We start from the raw sequence: 20,944 nt of genomic DNA, 5'->3' as shown, positions 1-20,944 counted from the left end.
AAAGACTTTCAGTCCAATGGAATGTCCATGAATCTCATTCTGTCCTTTCATTAATCAAAGTGTAAGTATCAGTTAAAAGATTTTTTAAAAAGCTTTTTACATCAGGTATCCTAAAATGTATTCAAATGTATTCTATGTAGTAAGTTACAACAACAAAACAGATTTTACTACTAAAATAAACTTTTTTCTTTACTTTTACTCTTAATGAAAATCAGAATACCCTCATTTCCATATCTATATTGCTTACCATTCAGTTATAGTACCTTTTTTCTGATGCACTTTAAGTTTAAATTTAAAAAAGCTAAAAAGATCACTTTCCAAAAGACCTACATTTTCAAACCCTGTTAATTAGCAAACATTAACAAACACTGCTTTGTACTTAAAAATGTTCAAAATACTTTCTATTTTCACAAGATGCACTGCTGAGTCATGCACTGACTCAGATCTCATACGTTTGAAATATGTATCATGTTTTTTGTTTGTTTGTTTTTTTAAATCTCAGCACAAATGGAAAGTCTTATTTCTACTGGCTATTATGTATCATGCGTGGATGTACACTTTTATTTATGTGCATTTTGTTCAAAATGAAATTGCAAAATCACAATAGGAACAAAGAGGTGCAGTCATTCCACTTTGTAGGCTACTACAGGATCAACTCTAGACCAACACACCTGCAACTATTACAATATTGTGAATACTGCATCGCTCAGAAACCTTCACAAGGAGGATTAAATTTGCATGCTGCAGCATGTCTGAGAATAAAAGCAGGCGCAGGGTGTGCTATGAGTGTGAAGCACACAAACAATCCCTACTGTGAACACCTGTTTGTCCCAGAACGGCCTTATCAACTAGCCAGTTAATTTAGGATGGAAAGGTTTAATGTTTAGTAGTAATATTTAACACAGGTTAAAGAAGCTGAAATGCAAGCGCCAGAGACGAAACGCGAAACGCAAACTATATCACCGAGAGTGCAGTTTAGTGAACAGGCCAAGACAGAAAGGAATAAGCCAGTCAGGCCCGTAAACAGCGGTGCTTACGTTCAAACAAGTGAAACTGAAATACCAGAAACAAAACCACATGAAACAAGCACGTTGCAATGCACGCTTTGTGGTAAGCATATATGCGCTTAAGCCTGCGCGACAGGAGCCTAGATTCTTGTAGCATATGGAAAGACTCAATACGTGCAGCAAATTCACCCAGTACTTTTCTCTTTGCAGGTGGTACAGGCTCAAGCGCGCTCAGCTTCCTGCCATACGGTCAACCCGTTTTGCGTCACGTCTGCTTCACGAGTATAAAACACAAGCGTGGGCGTTGGGAGTTGGCGTACTTCTGTTGTAGACAAAGTTAAAAAATGGTGCAGCTGTTTAAAGCTGGAATGAAAGACAATCTAGTGCTGAAGGCTGGACACCCACCTGCAGGTCTGACATCGTTTTGTTTTCCAGAATTTTGTTTTTTACCAGCTTTTCAAAAGTTCGATTATTTATCTCTTATTGTGTTGGCTTCTGTTCGTCGCTGCATGCGTCGAAGTGAGGATGATTGGAAAGCTTTCTTCTAACTAATGAAAAGCCTGTTTTGGGTCAGTTTATCTGGTCTGCGTAATATCAAAACCCCATCTAACGCCTTTTTTTTTTTTTTTTTTTTGATATTTCGTCCTTTTTCGCCTTTGACTGATTAGAACTTCCATCACGCTCGAAGTGTGCCTGTGTTTCAAACGCAATTGGAGCGGCTCATAACTACAGGGGAAAAGCAGCAGTAATACACTAGTTAAAAAACCTTTCCTATTTAATATGCTTTTTGGATTTCAGATTTTGTGAAAACCAAGGTAGAATATGCTTCAGTTTTTTTTCAGTCTTTCAGATATTGGTTATACTTTTGTCATACCATGGATGATCTTTACCCGTGCAGACTGGATTTATTAAGGTACTAGATTAGATGTTGGACATCATCCAATGTAAAGATACTCCAAAACTTCACAGGCCATATATTTGACATTTTTGACACTTTTAACTTATGAATAACCTTGCAGATTTAGCATGACATGTATCAAGAGGTGTGGTGTTTACATATCATGCAGTCGATCAGTGCAAGCAGATGTAGTTGGCCTGCATGGATGGTCATGTGAGACTGAAGACTTTTACCTGAATGTTTCACTGGGTATCTCTGCAGTGAAGGCAGGAGGGAAGCGAGTGGCTAAGAAGAGTGGTGAGGACAGTGGAATCCTGGAGAAAGAGAGCAAGAGAGCGGACAAACCCAGGTGCTTGTTTTTGACCTGCATTGCCTTCCGTGTGTTCTCACAACTTGTCCTGACCACTAACCTTACTGCTATAACAAACATGACTTTTTAAATCTGTTGCAAAGATATTTTTCTCATACATGTGCTACTGTTACACCTAACACTACTGGTACTTTTTATATATTGGTGTAGCTAAGCACAGAATCAGCACATGAAGTACTGACTGATATTTTGCAGGACATCCTCAGTACATGCATCATCAGTGATGAATGGTGTGTGTGTGTGTGTGTGTGTGTGTATATGTGTGTGTGTGTGGTTTTTTTTACAGGTCTCTGACCACCTCTTCCCGCATGCAGCAAATTGGGATTCTTTTGGCAGGCCCACTAGACAAGGTCTGTCTCTGCCAACTGCTGATTGGGCAGCACAATACCTCATATACTGTGTCATTTGTAATATTGGCCTTTTGTAGCAGTGGTATTGCTATAGCAAGTAGCATTTTTAATGATGTGCTATGAGCATCTGAATTTCAGTCACTCCATGTTTGGTGGGAGAACTGATTGTAGCAATCTCATGATGCAGCAAATGTAATTAATTTTACTCAAAATAATAAAGGGCCAGTGTTAACAATATTATATCAAGGGATCTAGTGTATTTTAAGGCGCATCCTAATTTGTAGGTTTATTATTGCTATACTGTATTGTGACACAATAACTACTGTGCCATGAGTGTCTCCAGGAGATATATATTTTTTAAATGCTGCTAGTCCATCAAAACCATTTATAGCTTTTAGTTCCACAAAATGGGAATGATGCTTATTTATGATGGGGCTGAAATGACTTATTCATTTCATTAGATGTTTTGTTTGTGTTGTACAGTATTTGCATGTAGGTGCCATCTGGTTGTAGATACAATTCCACATTTGTTTGCCAACAAGTGGCATAACATGATATATACTGAGAGGTTTACAAACTGATTTTTGGTGGTGGTCGTCAAGGGCGATTATATTTTTATATATATATATATATAAATTTTTATATATTTTTTTAAATTAAATTATTCTTCCTGTGTGTTTTCTGCAGTTGAGTCATGATTTTCCTGAGAGTCCAGTTTCAGTGAGGCATGGAAGGGTCAGACCTAGCATGGAGAAACCACACATCCAGCGTACCTTCTTCATCCAGCAGCCCCGCAAGTGTTGAGTCCAAATGTCTGCAAATAGTGAGTGTGTGTGTGTGTGTGTGTGTGTGTGTGTGTGTGTGTGTGTGTGTGGGGGGGGGGGGGGGGGGGGGGGCAGGAAGCAGGTTTCTTTGAGGTCAGTGGTGCACACTGAAGTTATTGATGTTTGACATGTGGTTTAGCTGTTTTTTTCCTAATCTTGCATCTTTGAATCAGGACTCTCCTGCATAGATTCAAAAAAATCCTTGCACTTCTGTCTGCTTTGATGTATGTGCCATTAAGCAACCCAGTGTGGACTAACCACAATTTGGAATTGTATTGCCTTGTGTCTATATGAACTCATGTTACTGGTTGAATAAAAATGCGTAGTGTTAATAAAAAATCTGCTTTGGTGTGCTTTGTTCAGTAAAAATGCAAAAAAAAAAAAAAAAAACTAGCCATACTGCAATGAGGTAAAATGTTCCATACTTTTGATGCATATTGAATACATGGCCACAAGATGGAGCTATTCACCTGGTTCCTAATCTCACTGCTGAGCTCGAAGCTGAAAAAAAGGGCTGTTTGAGAACATGCTTTCAGTAGTCTGCTGCAGTCAACGGAGGTGATGATCAGAGAGCTGTCAAGCCAGACAGTTTTACCTACTGTACCCCACGTGTGCTGACAGCTCTGTTGGAATTTAATTGATGAATAGAAAATTAAGCTTCGCATGTGAGCGTAATATTCACACAATTTCATAGTCTGTGTGCTGTATTAGCTAGAGTTTGTGGGTACTTTGTCGGCGGAGATTCTAGCCAATGCGGATTGAGATGTGTCGCCATAATACCGTCTCAGTTTGTACAGGCAGCTGGAGAGTGACTGCAGCGACCTTGCTCGCACAAAGTAACGGCGGACGTCATTATGAGGCTCCAGAACCCACCGGCACACACACTAGCAATCCATGTGACAACCAATCTGCGCAGTGCTGCGTTCAGTTGAATAAGCCTAATATTTTAACCAAGCATGTGCTGACAGCGCTGGGTTGCACTCTGAATAGGTCATTAGGACCAGTAACAATTAAGAAAAAGACTCGATGGCTTCGATGCGTCAGTCGACCAAACCCTGCTTCTGCTAGTTTTATCGATCGCCAATATATCCGCTGACTGTCTGTTTTGTTAGTATTTTTTTTCTTCTTCTTTTTCTCCCTTAAAACAAATCGTGCAGACCAAACCGTAAGTCCTACAGACATGAAACTTGGTCAGTAGGTAGTAGTCCCTCCCGGCTACTCAGGCACACGATGCCAGCCTGATCGGACTGTAGGAGGTACTATGGCGCACCCAAACGCGTTCCAGTCCATACATCGCGCACCATTAGGCCTTCAAACAAAATTCCACTTCCAATGAATTCCTTGGCTCAAGCCAATCAAAAAAAAAAAAAAAAAGAAGAAGAAGAAAAAAAGGCTCTAGAACCACTCAGCTCCGCCACTTAGATTTTTTGCTAATTTGCATAAAATGCAAACCCTGCTTTTGCGAGCTAGTCCTAGGTTTTTCACCCGATCACCACAATTTTGGTGTCAAAATACTCAGTAGAGTTTGATCCTCAATAATTCTCAAAAACATTTTGACGTTTAAAAACAATATGGCTACTATATGCAAATAACCCTTCCAGCAAAGCGCATATTTAACATAAATGGCTGTAACTCATGAATGCTTCATTCAGTTTTGATGAAACTTCAGACAGTTTAGGCCCCTAATGATGGGGTGACCTATTCATATTGGCGAATGTATGTCAATAGGATATATACCCCGATATAAACCCCAGAAAACTGTAACTTTGCATCCTCCATCCATTCACATTAATATACTAGTATAATTAAGCAATAGCTGATATGTCAAAAACTGAGATCACCATTGGCAGAGCAGCATTCAGATGTTATTTGACGGGTTTAACATTGACCAATTATGATGAAATGATATGGATATTTAAGGATTCTCTGTGATTCTGTAAAGATTCAAAACATTTGGCTGTTAGGGGGTACAATTCTAGAAAATCAAGTATGTCCTACATATTTTCACATAGGAACATACAACTAGATTTAAATTATTCTTTGCAGTAACATTTCAGTAGTGCTTTTTGTCACAGTTAGTCCCTCATAGCTTCCCTGTTCCATGGTTTCCATCTTGTGTTTTTGTTTCATTCTGTAGTTTTGTTTTCTTCACCCCTCTTTTGGTTTTCAATACCTGTTCCTACTTTCTAGTCTTGTTAAGTCCATGCATTTAAGCCCTGACTTGTTCCCTGTCTCTTTGCTGTTCATTGGATGTTTGAATGTCTGAATGTTTTTGAAAACCTGTATCTGTAAGTTTGTACTCTGTGTATACTAATCTGACTGTTTTTCCTAGCCGTTGTGTTTCTTAGCCTCTGAGTTCTTCCTAGAATCTGTTATATGCATGTTGGCTCAGTGACCCTGGACCGTTATAACAACTCTGACTCTGGATTTACCCCTAATAAATCTTGCTCTTCTTCACACATGCATCTGCCTCCTTACCGTTACACTTTTCAAAAATGTTTAGTTTTGTCAAGTTTAATAGTATAAAATTTGCACTTTTTGAACTAGTCCTAAGATTTTCATTCAATAACATCAAATCAGGTCTTGAAATCATCTTTAGAGACTGAATCTAAATAATTATCAAAAAGATAACTTTTGGACTGTATGTGGCTGCAATACTTTGATCAATTGGGTACCATTATCACTTTTCTGAGTCATATCACCGAAACACTATAATTTGTCTGATTTTAACCAGAATGGAAATATATATTCAGACTTCTGAGGAATACTGCTAAGTCTGAGGCAGATCCGTTGCCAGGAGGCTCTACAGCGCAGCTTACATATGTTCTTTATAATTGTAAGCCTTGTGTTTCCATACCTAGGTAGAAGTCAGGAACAGCATGTCACATCAACACAAAAAACTACAGACACACATGTAATGACAGTCTGATGATGCCTGCCAAGTTTGAGCCACTTATGACATCAGGAGGCTCTACAGTGCACAATTACCTACTTTGCATATAATTGTCTACCTTCTGTTTAAATCCCTAAATGAACAAATTTAGTTCACAACAACATGGAAATTACATGGACATACATGTAATGACAGTTTGATGTCAATCATTAATGTCATATTCAGAAGATTATGGGCTGAACATGCCAGTGTGTAAAATTTAAACATTCTCAAGGCATGCACTACTTGTAGTCATAGTATCATATAATCAGCACAGTACTGCACAAAATACTCAAAAACACATCAGCAGACACAGACATACACACACATACAGACAGACAGACACACGAAGCAGTTCAAAGCAGTTTGTTCCCCCATGGGCTCAATGAACCAAGTGTGTTTGAGGTGATATTTCAGGTGTACCTGAGGTGGTATGTCAGGTGTGCCATGGTCATAATACAGGCTAGATTTTGTCTGAAGTTGTCTGTGATTCTTATTATCTGCTGGCAGTTGAGTGAAACCTTTGACCTCAGAGTCCCCGAGTGTGTCCTCTGTAATACAGCTAGGCAGGATGTAATCACCTCATCCAACTAATTACATTCATTAACATGATTCACCCTGAATGTGTGTGTGTGTTTAATCATATTTGCATTTTGCATTTCCATGGCGAACTGTCACAGTGCACCAGGCACCCCGCTGCAGGGGCATGCCCACTGTCTCACACACACACACACACACACACACACACACACACACACACACACACACACACACACACACACACACACACACACACACACACACATATATACCTGGTGAGTCACACCTCTAGAAAATCTGTTCCACAATTTGAGATCCCAGTCAGCTCCACAATGTCTGTTCCATTCCACAGCAGAATTCTTCTCCTATAGGAGTCTGGGTGATGCTTGTAAAATAATAATTGTAAAATTCAATAATGTGAAAAAATCATCAATGTTATATGTTTATTGTGTGGTGTGTGAGTGTTGTTGAAGTAGAGCTCAGACATCTATGTCAAAGCATATGTGCAGTGCTAAGCTAACTGTTAAGCTTGTCCCTCTGTGCTTGGTGCAGGAGGGAAGTGTCACAGCTATGAGTGGCAGACCAGCACAACTGACCTGCTGCCCTGTTCTTCATGAAGGCTGTAGTTTGAATGGCGCTGCATTTCTACAAACACTTGGAGTGGTTTGTTAACCCTTTCACTGCCTGCCCTGACCTGTCTGCTGGGAGGACTGGTCCTGGTCACGGTGAAGCTACAACCTGTGTCACATGCACCCCTGACAGTGGTTCACCTTCCATCTCTTTTACTTATTTAACATTTATCTTGTGTTACTTCCACCACTGGCACCTGTCCAGGAACGCTGCATCCAAAGACACGAATAAAGAAAGAAAGAATAATAAAGAAAGAGTCTCCGCTTTCAATCACCGGCCCTTCAGTTCAGAGGGAGGAAGGAACTTTAAAGCCATCACAGTAATGATTTCCGTACACGACTGACTGGAATATTCATCGAGGGAGCGGCGGTTCCACACCACCTGTGCGGTGTTGCAGTAATCTCTGGTTAAGTGGTAGTCTGACGTAAGGCTCAGTGGGCTGCTGCAACTACCACTGCAGTACCTACAGCATCAGGCAGAACCTCTCAATCTAAAAACATTTCATGCAGGTCACATGTTTTCTGATACAGTTCACTCCTTTTTATGGCAGCTCACATGGTTTTCTATGCAGTTTACATGTTTGGGGGGTTTTTTTAAATAAAGTTCACATGGTGTTTTTAAGTGGTTTGTGGTTTTTATGTGGGTCACATGTTTGTTTTTTTGCAGTTCCATGGTTTGTTTTCTGTTTGAGCTCATCTGATGGCTTCAGATCAAGGCAGAGTGTTAAAGGAGTCTGATCAGAGTTCTGAGACTCCCTCCTCACACTGCCGGCATCATCCATAAAACATGGCATTTCACCTTGATGAGCCATACAAATGTGATAAAAAGAGCCGCTAGCACTTCCATAAAGTGACCAGGGCTGCAGCTATGGGCGCAGAGAGAGCAGGGGCTTGTGGGAAGAGTCTTGTTCTGTGGATTAGAAGCAAGGAATCTCTTTATTAAACCGCATGATATAGCTTAGACACAGCAAATGACGCTTCATGTTTCCCGCACTTTCATCAGCACTTGTGGAGCGCTTTAATCTCAGCACCAAACGGCAGTAACTGTGGCGGTTGTTGGTGTTGTTGTTGTTTACGTGTCCTGCTGACAGGAGGATGCTTCGAGATCAACAGGCCTGCAGGCGTGTGACACTGCCATCCGCCCCCGAACCAAACCCTTCTCCCAGTGCAAGCAGTTGAGTATTCCTGCCTCACTACTACGCAAAACACACTCTCTCTCTGCATCGCATCCATAAATACAACCACATGTGTTTCACACTAGGAGGCTCAAAGAAACAAAACGATTAACCCTCCTTTGGAGTGTGTGTGGGGTTGGTTTATTTATTTATTTGCTTTTTTATTGCTTGTTTTAATTGAATTATGTATGTATAATAATATCGTGTCTCTCAAGTATCAGATCAAAATATATTATTGTTATGATTAATGGGATAATTTAGGGGTGGATGAATTTGCATAATTGTGCAAAGGAGCCAAAACTCCAGAAATACAAGAGAGTGTGTGTGCATTCAGAGGATACTGCAGGTAAGGCGTGCACTTCTGGCCTCCAATATCAGACACCGTGGAATTGATCAGACACTGTGGAGTTTATCAAAGACTGTGAAGTTAATTAGAGATTATGGAGTTTATAAAACACTGTGGAGTCTGTCAGACACTGTGGAATTTATAAAAGACTGTGAAGTTAATTAGAGATTATGGAGTTTATAAAACACTGTGGAGTCTGTCAGACACTGTGGAATTTATAAAAGACTGTGAAGTTAATTAGAGATTATGGAGTTTATAAAACACTGTGGAGTTTGTCAGACACTGTGGAGTTTATCAAAGACTGTGAAGTTAATTAGAGATTATAGAATTTAGAAAACACTGTGGAGTTTATCAGACACTGTGGAATTTATCAGACACTGAGTTTATCAACTTAACATTTCCACTGGTTCATATTGTGGAAGTCAATTTTTGTTTAGTCCAGCAGAATGCAATAAAATTAAATAAATAAAATTGTAGACAGAGAGCCCTTAAGTTCTCTGAAAATGTGAAATGGATCCTCTGAAACAAGTCTTATGAAGTGATGGGTAATAGTTGTATTTAAACCAAAGAGTAAGGTTGGAGTACTGATCCCTGTCAGACAGTCTTTACATGGGCTTTGGGTATCTGTTCTTCAGTATCAACCATATTAATGTCATTATATATGCAAGATGTCAGAAGCAAGAGAGCTGTTATATCCTCCTACGTGAATCCTACAGCACATTATGTGTGTGTGTGTGTGTGTGTGTGTGTGTGTGTGTGTGTGTGTGTGTATGCATGTGTGCATCAGATTTTAATAACAGCACAAATACAGTGGTTTTTAAGGACGATACCTAAATTCATGGACTTCTTACAGTCTGTTCTACACAAACACATGAGTGATAAGTGTGAACATGCAGGCGATATCTGGTATACGTGTGTGTGTGTGTGTTCAGCCCTGCGGAGAGTTCCTCACAGGTGCTGACTTGCCTTCGTTACCTGTGTCCTTTCCAGAGCGGTGTGTGTGGCTGTGAGAGGGGATACACAGAGGCAATGACCACGCACAGCTTCCTGGACTGCTGCACCAAGACCCCCGGCAGTGATTACAGAAAGGCAGACCTGAAGACCAGCACAGGGCGGCAGTAGCTGGGCCCCTCGCAGATCCAGGACTTCTCCGGCGAGTAGTCCCTACAGGCCCTTAGTCTAGGTATTTGACAAGCAAATGAGGAGTGGCACCATTGCCATGGGGATTTGCTGTGTTGGCAGCATGCCATTGGCTGGGTTTGAGTTACAACAGATGAGCTCACTGCCTTTATGAGGGTTCAGAGGAGGTGCTAATATATCACGCAGTTTAATAAGGAGCCGATGTTTATGCCTGGCGGACCTCTGCCACAGGTTAATTGCGCAATGATTTCTATTAGCTATTTCGGCCATAGCGTCAGGCCTGTCGTGATTACATCCAAATTTACTCTTCAGCGCTCCAGTTACACATTTCTCACGTTTGTTCGACTCTCTGAGCTGGAAGCATGTAATCCTTTTCCAAAACACTGATGTCGAGCAAACATTAGTCCGAGTTCAAGCAGAGTGAGTCTGTGTTGAAAGGTGATCTGAAATGAGAGTCCCACTTGTTAATCCTTCCTTGGTCACCACCACCACACTCTGCACAAACATTCATCCTTAGACCCTCTCACAACACCCAAATATGTTTACAACAATTATCTGATACTTCTATGTGACTTGCAATCATGATTGATCAGAACTTGAGGCTTAAGGTTTCTTGCTCAGGGGCCCAACAGTTGCAAATTGGCAGTGGTGGGACTTGAACTGAAAACCTTCTGATTACTAGTCAAGAAGCTTAACCACTGAGCCACCACTGAATTAGGAACCGATGAGATGACATACAGCTGGCCGAGAGATAACTGTGTAGCCAACGACTGTCCAATTACCACTGCTCCCCTAAATTGGGAAGACTGTGTCTAAACAAGACTGTAATTCCTGCATTAGTTCACCTAATATGTTAAGAAATTATCTGGAATTACAGATAATTTGCACTTTTGCAAATCATTTACCGTTTCACTTCAAATGCACTTCAAATAGAGGACGGATCTAAAGGAATATTTTTTAAAAATCACATCACTGTCCAAATAATTATGAACTGTACATAAATCACCGTTTTTGAACCACTGTGGTGTCCCCCGAGGTTTCCTGCATCTTCCACATATGTTCAGTTAGCCATTCATCACACACGCTTGTTATGGCCTTAATGCCACACACAGTCATAACCTTAGATGGAAACTCAAAAATCTGCTTTTTAAAAGGATGGAGGGATGGAAAGACTAACAAAGGTTTTTTATAACTTATCTCTTTTCTTGTCTGTTTTTCTCAGGGTGCTGCTTTATTCGGCACATGCCCAGACAATTCAGCTTCTATAACGCCCACTGGCTCTTCAGCAAAGGGGAACCTCTGCGCTCTTTTATTTAATCAAATCCTTTTTGTTAAGCATTTCATTTTCGTTTGAACATCATGAGAATTTAAGACGTTTTGTCACCGAAACCCAGATGAGCTGGGTGTGAATGGAGTGATCTCATCATGGCCTGTTCGGCTGTTTAAGATCCTCCACATATGGACTGGGCTTCACGCGTCTTTCCACACACAGCCTGCCAAATCCACACTCTTACTCCAATTTTGATTTATCACTCCCCACTGGCCAACTGATTTGAACAAAGTTTGAAAACTAGAATTTCTTATCAAAGTGACATAGCCTGTGGCAACTGTGTCTCGACTGAGTAGATTCAAACTGACTGAGGAACACAAATCCATTCACTTGTTCAAGTTTTAATTAAATATCTATTATGGTTACTTAAAAACATGTTTATAAACTCAGACTGAGTGTTTAAATAACTTGCATCTACAATAGCCTACTGCAGCTATTTTTGGAGATCTCCGAACTTTAGTCATTCTAAACTTTAGCCTTCAGTGAAGTCATGGAGATTCAGTTGCGCATTACCAGAAATGTCTAAGGTTTGTTAGTCTGATCTACAGGTTTGCCAGTTGATCATTAATCTCTGAAATGGCCTCCAAAGTTAAACTCTGTACATGTGATGATTTACACAAAGATAAGCACTGTCTGACCCTTGACCTTTAGTTACTGTAAGCCCTGGGAGTACTCCTGAACTCCCCCTTATACATCTCTCCTTAGCTTATCATTCTTTCCTTTTTGATAACGATTGAAATAATTGGTGTACTGATATGGTTCTGCAGGACGCCGCGCTGACGAGGTTCTGCAAGACGGTGCGTGGTTCTCTGAGCTGGAAGCATGTAATCCTTTTCCAAAACACTGATGATGTCGAGCAAACATTAGTCCGAGTTCAAGCGGAGTGAGTCTGTGTTGAAAGGTGATCTGAAGTGAGAGTTCCACTTGTTAATCCTTCCTTGGTCACCACCATCACACTCTGCACAATCATTCACCCTCTCACAATGCCCAAATATGTTTACAGCAATTATCTGATACTTCTATGTGACTTGCAATCATGATTGAGCAGAACTTGAGGCTTCTTGCTCAGGAGCCCAACAATTGCAAATTTGCAGTGGTGGGACTTGAACTAAAAACCTTCTGATTACTAGTCAAGAAGCTTAACCACTGAGCCACCACTGAATTAAGAAATAGCTATTCTCTGCTGCATGCATTTACTGGGTTTACTAGCATTGACTCTAGAACTAATTAGAATTGACTCTAGAATTTTTTTTATCCCTAGCTCTTCTGTTTGAACAAATGATGAGATGACATACAGCTGGCCGAGAGATAACTGTGTAGCCAACGACTGTCCAATTACCACTGCTCCCCTAAATTGGGAAGACTGTGTCTAAACAAGACTGTAATTCCTGCATTAGTTCACCTAATATGTTAAGAAATTATCTGGAATTACAGATAATTTGCACTTTTGCAAATCATTTACCGTTTCACTTCAAATGCACTTCAAATAGAGGACGGATCTAAAGGAATATTTTTTAAAAATCACATCACTGTCCAAATAATTATGAACTGTACATAAATCACCGTTTTTGAACCACTGTGGTGTCCCCCGAGGTTTCCTGCATCTTCCACATATGTTCGGTTAGCCATTCATCACACACGCTTGTTATGGCCTTAATGCCACACACAGTCATAACCTTAGATGGAAACTCAAAAATCTGCTTTTTAAAAGGATGGAGGGATGGAAAGACTAACAAAGGTTTTTTATAACTTATCTCTTTTCTTGTCTGTTTTTCTCAGGGTGCTGCTTTAATCGGCACAGCAAAGGGGAACCTCTGCACTCTTTTATTTAATCAAATCCTTTTTGTTAAGCATTTCATTTTCATTTGAACATCATGAGAATTTAAGACGTTTTGTCACCGAAACCCAGATGAGCTGGGTGTGAATGGAGTGATCTCATCATGGCCTGTTCGGCTGTTTAAGATCCTCCACATATGGACTGGGCTTCACGCGTCTTTCCACACACAGCCTGCCAAATCCACACTCTTACTCCAATTTTGTTTTATCACTCCCCACTGGCCAACTGATTTGAACAAAGTTTGAAAACTAGAATTTCTTATCAAAGTGACATAGCCTGTGGCAACTGTGTCTCGACTGAGTAGATTCAAACTGACTGAGGAACACAAATCCATTCACTTGTTCAAGTTTTAATTAAATATCTATTATGGTTACTTAAAAACATGTTTATATACTCAGACTGAGTGTTTAAATAACTTGCATCTACAATAGCCTACTGCAGCTATTTTTGGAGATCTCCGAACTTTAGTCATTCTAAACTTTAGCCTTCAGTGAAGTCATGGAGATTCAATTGCGCATTACCAGAAATGTCTAAGGTTTGTTAGTCTGATCTACAGGTTTGCCAGTTGATCATTAATCTCTGAAATGGCCTTCAAAGTTAAACTCTGTACATGTGATGATTTACAGAAAGATAAGCACTGTCTGACCCTTGACCTTTAGTTACTGTAAGCCCTGGGAGTACTGCTGAACTCCCCCTTATACATCTCTCCTTAGCTTGTCATTCTTTCCTTTTTGATAACGATTGAAATAATTGGTGTACTGATATGGTTCTGCAGGACGCCGCGCTGACGAGGTTCTGCAAGACGGTGCGTGGTTCTCTGAGCTGGAAGCATGTAATCCTTTTCCAAAACACTGATGATGTCGAGCAAACATTAGTCCGAGTTCAAGCGGAGTGAGTCTGTGTTGAAAGGTGATCTGAAGTGAGAGTTCCACTTTTTAATCCTTCCTTGGTCACCACCATCACACTCATTCATCCTTAGACCCTCTCACAATGCCCAAATATGTTTACAGCAATTATCTGATACTTCTATGTGACTTGCAATCATGATTGAGCAGAACTTGAGGCTTAAGGCTTCTTGCTCAGGGGCCCAAGAGTTGCAAATTGGCAGTGGTGGGACTTGAACTGAAAACCTTCTGATTACTAGACAAGAAGCTTAACCACTGAGCCAGGAAATATCTATTCTCTGTTGCAGGACACCGTGTTGATGAGGTTCTGTAAGATGGCGCGTGGTTCTTCAGGACAGAAGTTGAGCTCCTAATCATGCACTGACTGTAGGTAAATGGGAAGCTTCCAGCTACCTCATGTGTTCAAAACAAAGCCAAATAAGCCCTGCACTTTGCTTTTTGGAAGAAACAATTCCTGCACACATGGTGAGACAGGACCACTCTCATTCACACCAGTCACTTACAGAGGGGTAAACACAAATGCAATGAAACAAATGAACAACAAACATGTCGATTTTCCTTTCTAAAAGTTTATTTTGAAATCTGACTTAAATCTTATTGAGATTAAAACCCTATGTAAGCTTTCTGTCCTACATTAATGAACGTCATTATTATTATTTTTGGTAGTAGTAGTAGTAGTAGCAGCAGCAGTAATAGTTGTTACTACACTATTACTACACTATTACTATTACTATAAAAGCTTCCTTTATCACAAAATATACATTGTTGTCATGTTGTCACATTGTTTAAACACATTCTCACGTTGTTGTCAGATTGTCACATGGTTGTCACGTTGACTGTTGTCTCTGCAATTTGTCTTTGGGCTCTAGCTGGGCAGATATAGATAGATAGATAGATAGATAGATAGATAGATAGATAGATAGATAGATAGATAGATAGATAGATAGATAGATAGATAGATAGATAGATAGATAGATAGATAGATAGATAGATAGATAGATAGATAGATAGATAGATAGATAGATAGATAGATAGATAGATAGATAGATAGATAGAAACATCCGCGTGCACAGTTGTGTACAGATCTGTGCAGTTCACGCACACAAAAGTCCCTAAAACCTTCTTGATAGTAATTGCAATTCTAGACAAAGAAGCAAATAACTATGCACATTTGTTTAGCTCTATGTGCACGGTTATTATGCTTCAAAACAATACTGATTGGTTGGGGGCGGGGTGCACAATAATAGATCTTATACACCTATGATCTAACATATGAGGTTACAGACTGAAACTTTGTGCAAAGTGAGTATTCGGGGAGGTTAACACGAATTCTGTTCTAAATCAGCAGAACGGATCGAACTGTTTGCCTGGGAACTGGGTCTTTTAAGGTTTGGGAGGGGCAGGTTTTATAAGGATTTTCTGTTTTCCACCACTCACATTTCCACGTTCACACTGATCACTAACGAAACGCGGACGTAAGTCGTAATTACTTGTGTTATGTCGTTGATAAATCAAAGATGTCTGAAATGTGTATTTAGCTGAATCTCACGTCGAAGATCAGTGCTTTCATTTTACGCTGTTGAATAAAGAAGAACGGCGAAGTCGCTGGGTGTCAGTGAATTAGTAGGCTACTTAACTTGTGCATAAATATCACAACACCCATATCTTCGTCTTTTGTCTTGGTGAACTACCTCGACACACGTTTACCAACGTTTTAATAAATTCTGTTTTCTACTCAGTAGCTTGTGAAATTCAATTCTGCGGTTTCTTATGTAGCAAAGTTAGGCTTTGAATTGTGTCTTTGCAAAAAGAATAAATAATGACTCGCCGTGTCATAAATCGCAGTGGCGCGTAAGTCGCTGCGATCGCGGTGGGCTCCGTTAGATTACAGAGGGGATGCGCGTGCATGTGTTACTGTGTTTCAGAAAGATGGCAGCTCGGCTTCCCATCCTGGTAGACGATAATCTCAGATACCTGAAATCATACCAGGTTTTTTTGGATAATTCATCAGAACACCAGAGCGTTAAGGCCTTTATCAATGGACCTCTCGCGGAAATATTGGCCAGGTACTTGCTCTTGTATCACAGAAAATGGACAGGTACACGAGTCGTGTCATAAAAACGTAAAATATGTGAACTGTTGACTTGCTGGTGTTAACAGTGGCGTAATGATTATTGTTCTATTAATCTTCCATCTCTGTCTCACTCTGCAGTATTGGAAAAGGGAAAACTGCCCTCCGTGTGATGGGGGTGGGAAGTGGTTCAGGTACAACGCTTCACACCTGCATTATAACAGCCCTTATACCTGTGTTATGCACATTCAGATGGTACGTAACACACCTCATACTGTTTCCAGGTGAGAACGATTTGGAGATCCTTCGCCAGCTCCATTTACAGCACCCAGGAGCAAAAGTGGATTATGAGGTGGTGGAACCCAGCGGTGACATGCTTCAGAAATATAAGGGTACTGACTCACATGCTGGAGCATATTTGTTCATCTACACAGCTCAAAGTTCAAAGAGGCTTTATTGTCATTTCAGCTATATACAAGTACACAACAAAAATGAGACAATGTTCCTCCAGGACCATGGTGCATCACAAAACAACAGTGCAACAGACAACATGCTACACAAGTGCAAACAGTCCAATATAGTGCAAAATGTCATAAACATTAAATAAACAATAAATACAGGACAGGACAAATACAAAATGAGTAGACAGTTCAATTGATCTTGCTTCAACCAAATTAATGTGACATTCAATGCACCAGATGAGCCAGTTACAAAGTTTCTTTTGTACAATTATGCACACAAGTATAACAAAGAACTATATTATTAGTACAATGTGTATTAGTACCCAGATCAGTAGTAGTAATAAGATAGCAAGAGCAAAGTAATGAGGACCAGTCAAAGAGTAAGACTGTATTTATTTGCGCAGATCCAATTCTGTTATATTCTTTTTTTAGATTTAGTGGAGAATACTCCAGACCTTGATCACGTCACCTTCACATGGAATAAAATGAAAATGTCTCAGTTTGAAAACGACTGTAAAGGGAGGAACCTTGAGAAGAAGATGGATTTCATTCACATAATACAGGTTCTTAGATCAACTGTGGAGTAATGCTCCCTGTGGTTTTCATATGGCCACTGTTCAGTAATGTTTCATTCATAGGTGTAGTTTGGTGGGGGGGGTGCCCACCCCCATAATTTCTTCTCACATTAGTCATATATAATGTGTTAGGTTGGGTGGTGTGAACAGTGCCCCCCCCCCCCAAAGTGGAAAGTAAACCTCTGCCACTGGGTTCATTTAATTCTTATCTATAGACAACTAACTGGGACGACTGGATCTACCTCAAGGTCAATCACTCTCTTCCACTCTAGTCAGGGCTGAAAAATGTTTCTAATCTGATCCCGATGTAATATTTGTTGGTTTCATCACTTCCTGTTTTCTGCTTGGTGGGTTCCAGGCATTGTACTATGTGGAGGATTCAGAGGCTACGATTTTGTTCTTCAAGAGCTTGTTGGAGAAGAATGGCAAGCTCCTTATCCTTCTGGTCTCAGGTGAATGAATCCGTGAATCATTATGAAGTTAATCAAAGATGAATGAATCATTTATGTTTTGACACCTGTATCTTTATTAGAGAGATTTAGAGGAAATTGACAAATTACCACTGGGTATATATAGTATTATATTTTAATTAAAATGTTAGGGTTTTTTTGTTATAAAATACTACTATCACCAGCCCAATGTTGTGGGAAAATGTAATATATTTCCTCATTTTCACTGAATAATTCACATAATTTGATCCTAAATTGACAGATTATTTACAAGATTATTGCTCAAACTGAAATGTTTTGGTTTGTTGTTATAAACCACCAGCTGCCACCGAATACAGAGTTAATTTGGTATTAATGTACAATTTGTGTTTATTTCACCACTTGGTGTTTGTATCATGGCCAACTGTTCTTGTTAAGGTGAAGTTTACTGTAGTGGGTGCCAAAAATAGATCGCAGTAGTTTTTAAAGTGCCAGTCCCCGGTGTCGTAAGAGGGAGCCACATGTGTTTGCTTTGATTGCAAGGTTGAACCCAGATCTCCCACACCAAGTTCATAACTGTGTTACCACACACTGGTTAGTGAGTCAAATATTGTATGGGGGGTGGAATGGGACAACATTTGAAGTGGGTAATATTTTGGTGATGTATAGACATGCAATATTAGTTTAAATCGTCGATAGTTCTCATTCATTCTATCTTATTCAACTGTGCCATCGTATCCAGGCACTAGGACCTGGGTGCTGCCGTGCAACCACAGTTAGAGTCTCGTTACGCCCCGATCTAGGCTCCGGACCGTAACGGGGAACAGAGAGACGGTAAAAGGAAGTAGTGAAGAAAAAGGAGTTTATTTCGTAGAGGAAGTGTACTTCAGGAGTTGACGGTGCCAAAATAACAAACAAAAAGTCCTGTAGCGAAACTAGAGCAGATATCTTACCTTAAAAATAAAATAAATCATTCAATTAATTAATTAATTAAATAGATAGATAAATAAATAAATAAAAATAAACAACAATAACAATAATTCCGTCCTCTTCATCCTCTAACTTGGGTGGGATGGGAACAAACTAAGGGTTTTCACAGCATGACAAACAATCTGACACTACATTGTTTTTGCCTTTTTTTGTGTGCGTGTACGATATCCAGGTTAGAATTCTGACAGGTTAATGACGAGCACAACACCTGGAAGAGGTGCTGTCCTACAACAACCCTGTAACGTTACTAAAAACAATTACAGCATTTAGGGCAGGTGTTAATGGACGGTTCTTTTTCATTTTTTCAATTCTCCTGGTGGCTTTGCCCTGCATTCTTAGATTTCTAATGACATCCCTGTTGGCAGGAATAACAGATTACTCACATGGCCAAAATACCTGGTAAATATCTATCTAATTATCTCGGGTTTAAATTCAAGCCTTGGAGCGGAGAAATCCTGAGACTGTAATGGTGTGTCCAGAGAACTGGAGCTGGGAACATCTGTGCTTTCTCAAACAAGCCATCATAGAAGTAACATGAGCAGACATGATGATAATGTCTCTACCATACTGTGCTCTGTGCAGGAGAGGGCAGTTGGGCAAAACTGTGGAAGATATACAGGCCCCAGTTCGGCAAAACCGACATCAGAGAGAGTACCACGATGGGAGACCTCAGGAGCTTGCTGGACTCCAGAGGGATCCCCTATCAGAAATACGAGCTGCCGTCCAAAATGGACATCACCAGCTGTTTCACTTCTGGCGACGAGAAAGGAGAGTTGCTGCTGGACTTCCTGACTCAAGTGCAAGATTTCAGTAAGAATGCCTCCCCAGACCTGAGGGCAGGAGTGCTGGATCTGCTCAGAGGCCCAGACTGCAGCCAGGAGGTGGACGGCAGAATCATGTTCAACAATAACATAGAAGCCCTACTGATAAGTCCATAGCTCAGAGAATTCGATTTACTAAACAGAGAGACTTAAAGGTGTACTAAGTAAGATTGTTTTTTTAGGTAATTTTATTAATTGACCTAAATCTTTTGCTAGCTTGATATCAGTAATTATCTGATGTTTGTCAGTACAGCTTCGGTGTCTTTGAGTTTATCATTTAAATCATTATCATTTTATCATTAAAATCATTTTTATCATTAAAATCATAAAACCTTTTCGTTGTATTTCACAAACATTGCAAATTCAGTGCACATTCATTACTGGCAGACAGGGACAGTTTTTGCACAAGGCAAACGGCAGCAGTTTCTCAGGGTGCCCAGTCAGTTAAGTTCCCATGAGCCATAAGACAAATACAAATGAGATTTATGTATTGATGTTAAATAACGCGTTCTTAAATGTATATGAATATATTTTAAAACAAGCCTGCTATCTGTAATTGTAGCAATTGTCTTCAGTAAACTTATTTCCACACCACACCCAGTACATAATGCCACCATTTTGTGAATGCAGACAGGAGCAAGCAGGCAGACCAGCGATGGCCACAGTGTAGGTAACGTGCTTCAGAGTGACTATAATCACAGTATAGGTAACGTCCTTCAGAGTGACTTTATAACCACAGTAAAGTTTTTAATTCGGGACGAAGTGCTGCCACACACTGCAGACTACGTAATTCCAGCACTAATGTGTCGGGCGTGTCGACTGTGTTTCTACTGAGTCATGTCAGTCGGCTCAGCTCACCAATAAGAGCTGACTATTTTGGCTTCCAAATGGCTCTTCCTTTACTTGCAGCGAACATTTTTTAAATGCACCAATATTAATTTACAACACATAATTCCAGTGTCAGAGTTAAACATTTCAGTACTATTGCAAGATTTGAATCGAAATCTAAAGTTAGATTTGGATCTGAGGTTTAACTTGAGACTCCAGCTGAACTTCAGGTGATGGTGTTTTATGATCTAACTATTTTACTCATCTTAAAAACAAACAAACAAACAACCTCCTCTTCAGTGCTCCCATCATTCACTTAAACAAGCCTTCAGCAGGTTGGACAAATGATCGTGGATCAATCGCCAAGGTACTTGACAACCTGAACTTTACCATCAACAAATAAATATTAAACTTTACATCTTGGATAGAAAAAGGCATGACATCTTATACATATTTATCATATTTATCATTACTTTAATGTCAGTTC

At 40.0% G+C, this 20,944-nt stretch overlaps 2 protein-coding genes across 4 annotated transcripts; both read left to right on the top strand.

The window, feature by feature from the left end:
- Positions 1–1,259: 1,259 nt before the first annotated feature.
- Positions 1,260–3,788, top strand: dap1b.2 (death associated protein 1b, tandem duplicate). The gene is made up of 5 exons (XM_027010884.3): positions 1,260–1,418; positions 2,167–2,254; positions 2,562–2,625; positions 3,313–3,467; positions 3,512–3,788. Exons 1-4 carry the CDS (start codon positions 1,352–1,354, stop codon positions 3,427–3,429), a joined length of 336 nt encoding a protein of 111 aa, XP_026866685.2. The 5' UTR covers positions 1,260–1,351; the 3' UTR covers positions 3,430–3,467; positions 3,512–3,788.
- Positions 3,789–15,564: 11,776 nt separating this feature from the next.
- Positions 15,565–19,964, top strand: LOC113577948 (histamine N-methyltransferase-like). 3 transcript variants are annotated; one of them, XM_081713085.1, is made up of 8 exons: positions 15,565–15,585; positions 16,209–16,349; positions 16,496–16,548; positions 16,639–16,746; positions 17,248–17,378; positions 17,606–17,638; positions 17,749–17,842; positions 19,391–19,964. In XM_081713085.1, exons 2-8 carry the CDS (start codon positions 16,213–16,215, stop codon positions 19,744–19,746), a joined length of 912 nt encoding a protein of 303 aa, XP_081569211.1. In that variant the 5' UTR covers positions 15,565–15,585; positions 16,209–16,212; the 3' UTR covers positions 19,747–19,964. The 3 variants fall into 3 exon arrangements, with proteins under 3 accessions (XP_081569211.1, XP_081569210.1, XP_026866675.2); XM_081713084.1 differs by lacking the exon at positions 15,565–15,585 and adding an exon at positions 15,603–15,758; XM_027010874.3 differs by lacking the exons at positions 15,565–15,585; positions 17,606–17,638 and adding an exon at positions 15,604–15,758.
- The last annotated feature ends 980 nt before the right edge of the window (positions 19,965–20,944 follow it).

This window comes from Electrophorus electricus, chromosome 4, assembly GCF_041902795.1.
Source record: "Electrophorus electricus isolate QZ-2024a chromosome 4, ASM4190279v1, whole genome shotgun sequence".
NCBI lineage: Eukaryota > Metazoa > Chordata > Actinopteri > Gymnotiformes > Gymnotidae > Electrophorus > Electrophorus electricus.
This window is presented reverse-complemented; position numbering and strand designations above follow the sequence as displayed.

Coding starts and splice junctions, on each gene's coding strand:
- LOC113577948 (XM_081713085.1), top strand. CDS start 16,213: ATGGCAGCTCGGCTTCCCATCCTGGTAGACGATAATCTCAGATACCTG. Junction 16,549..16,638: donor GGGGGTGGGAAGTGGTTCAG/GTACAACGCTTC, acceptor TACTGTTTCCAG/GTGAGAACGATTTGGAGATC. Junction 17,639..17,748: donor ACGACTGGATCTACCTCAAG/GTCAATCACTCT, acceptor GGTGGGTTCCAG/GCATTGTACTATGTGGAGGA.
- dap1b.2 (XM_027010884.3), top strand. CDS start 1,352: ATGGTGCAGCTGTTTAAAGCTGGAATGAAAGACAATCTAGTGCTGAAG. Junction 2,255..2,561: donor AAGAGAGCGGACAAACCCAG/GTGCTTGTTTTT, acceptor TTTTTTTTACAG/GTCTCTGACCACCTCTTCCC. Junction 2,626..3,312: donor TGGCAGGCCCACTAGACAAG/GTCTGTCTCTGC, acceptor TGTTTTCTGCAG/TTGAGTCATGATTTTCCTGA.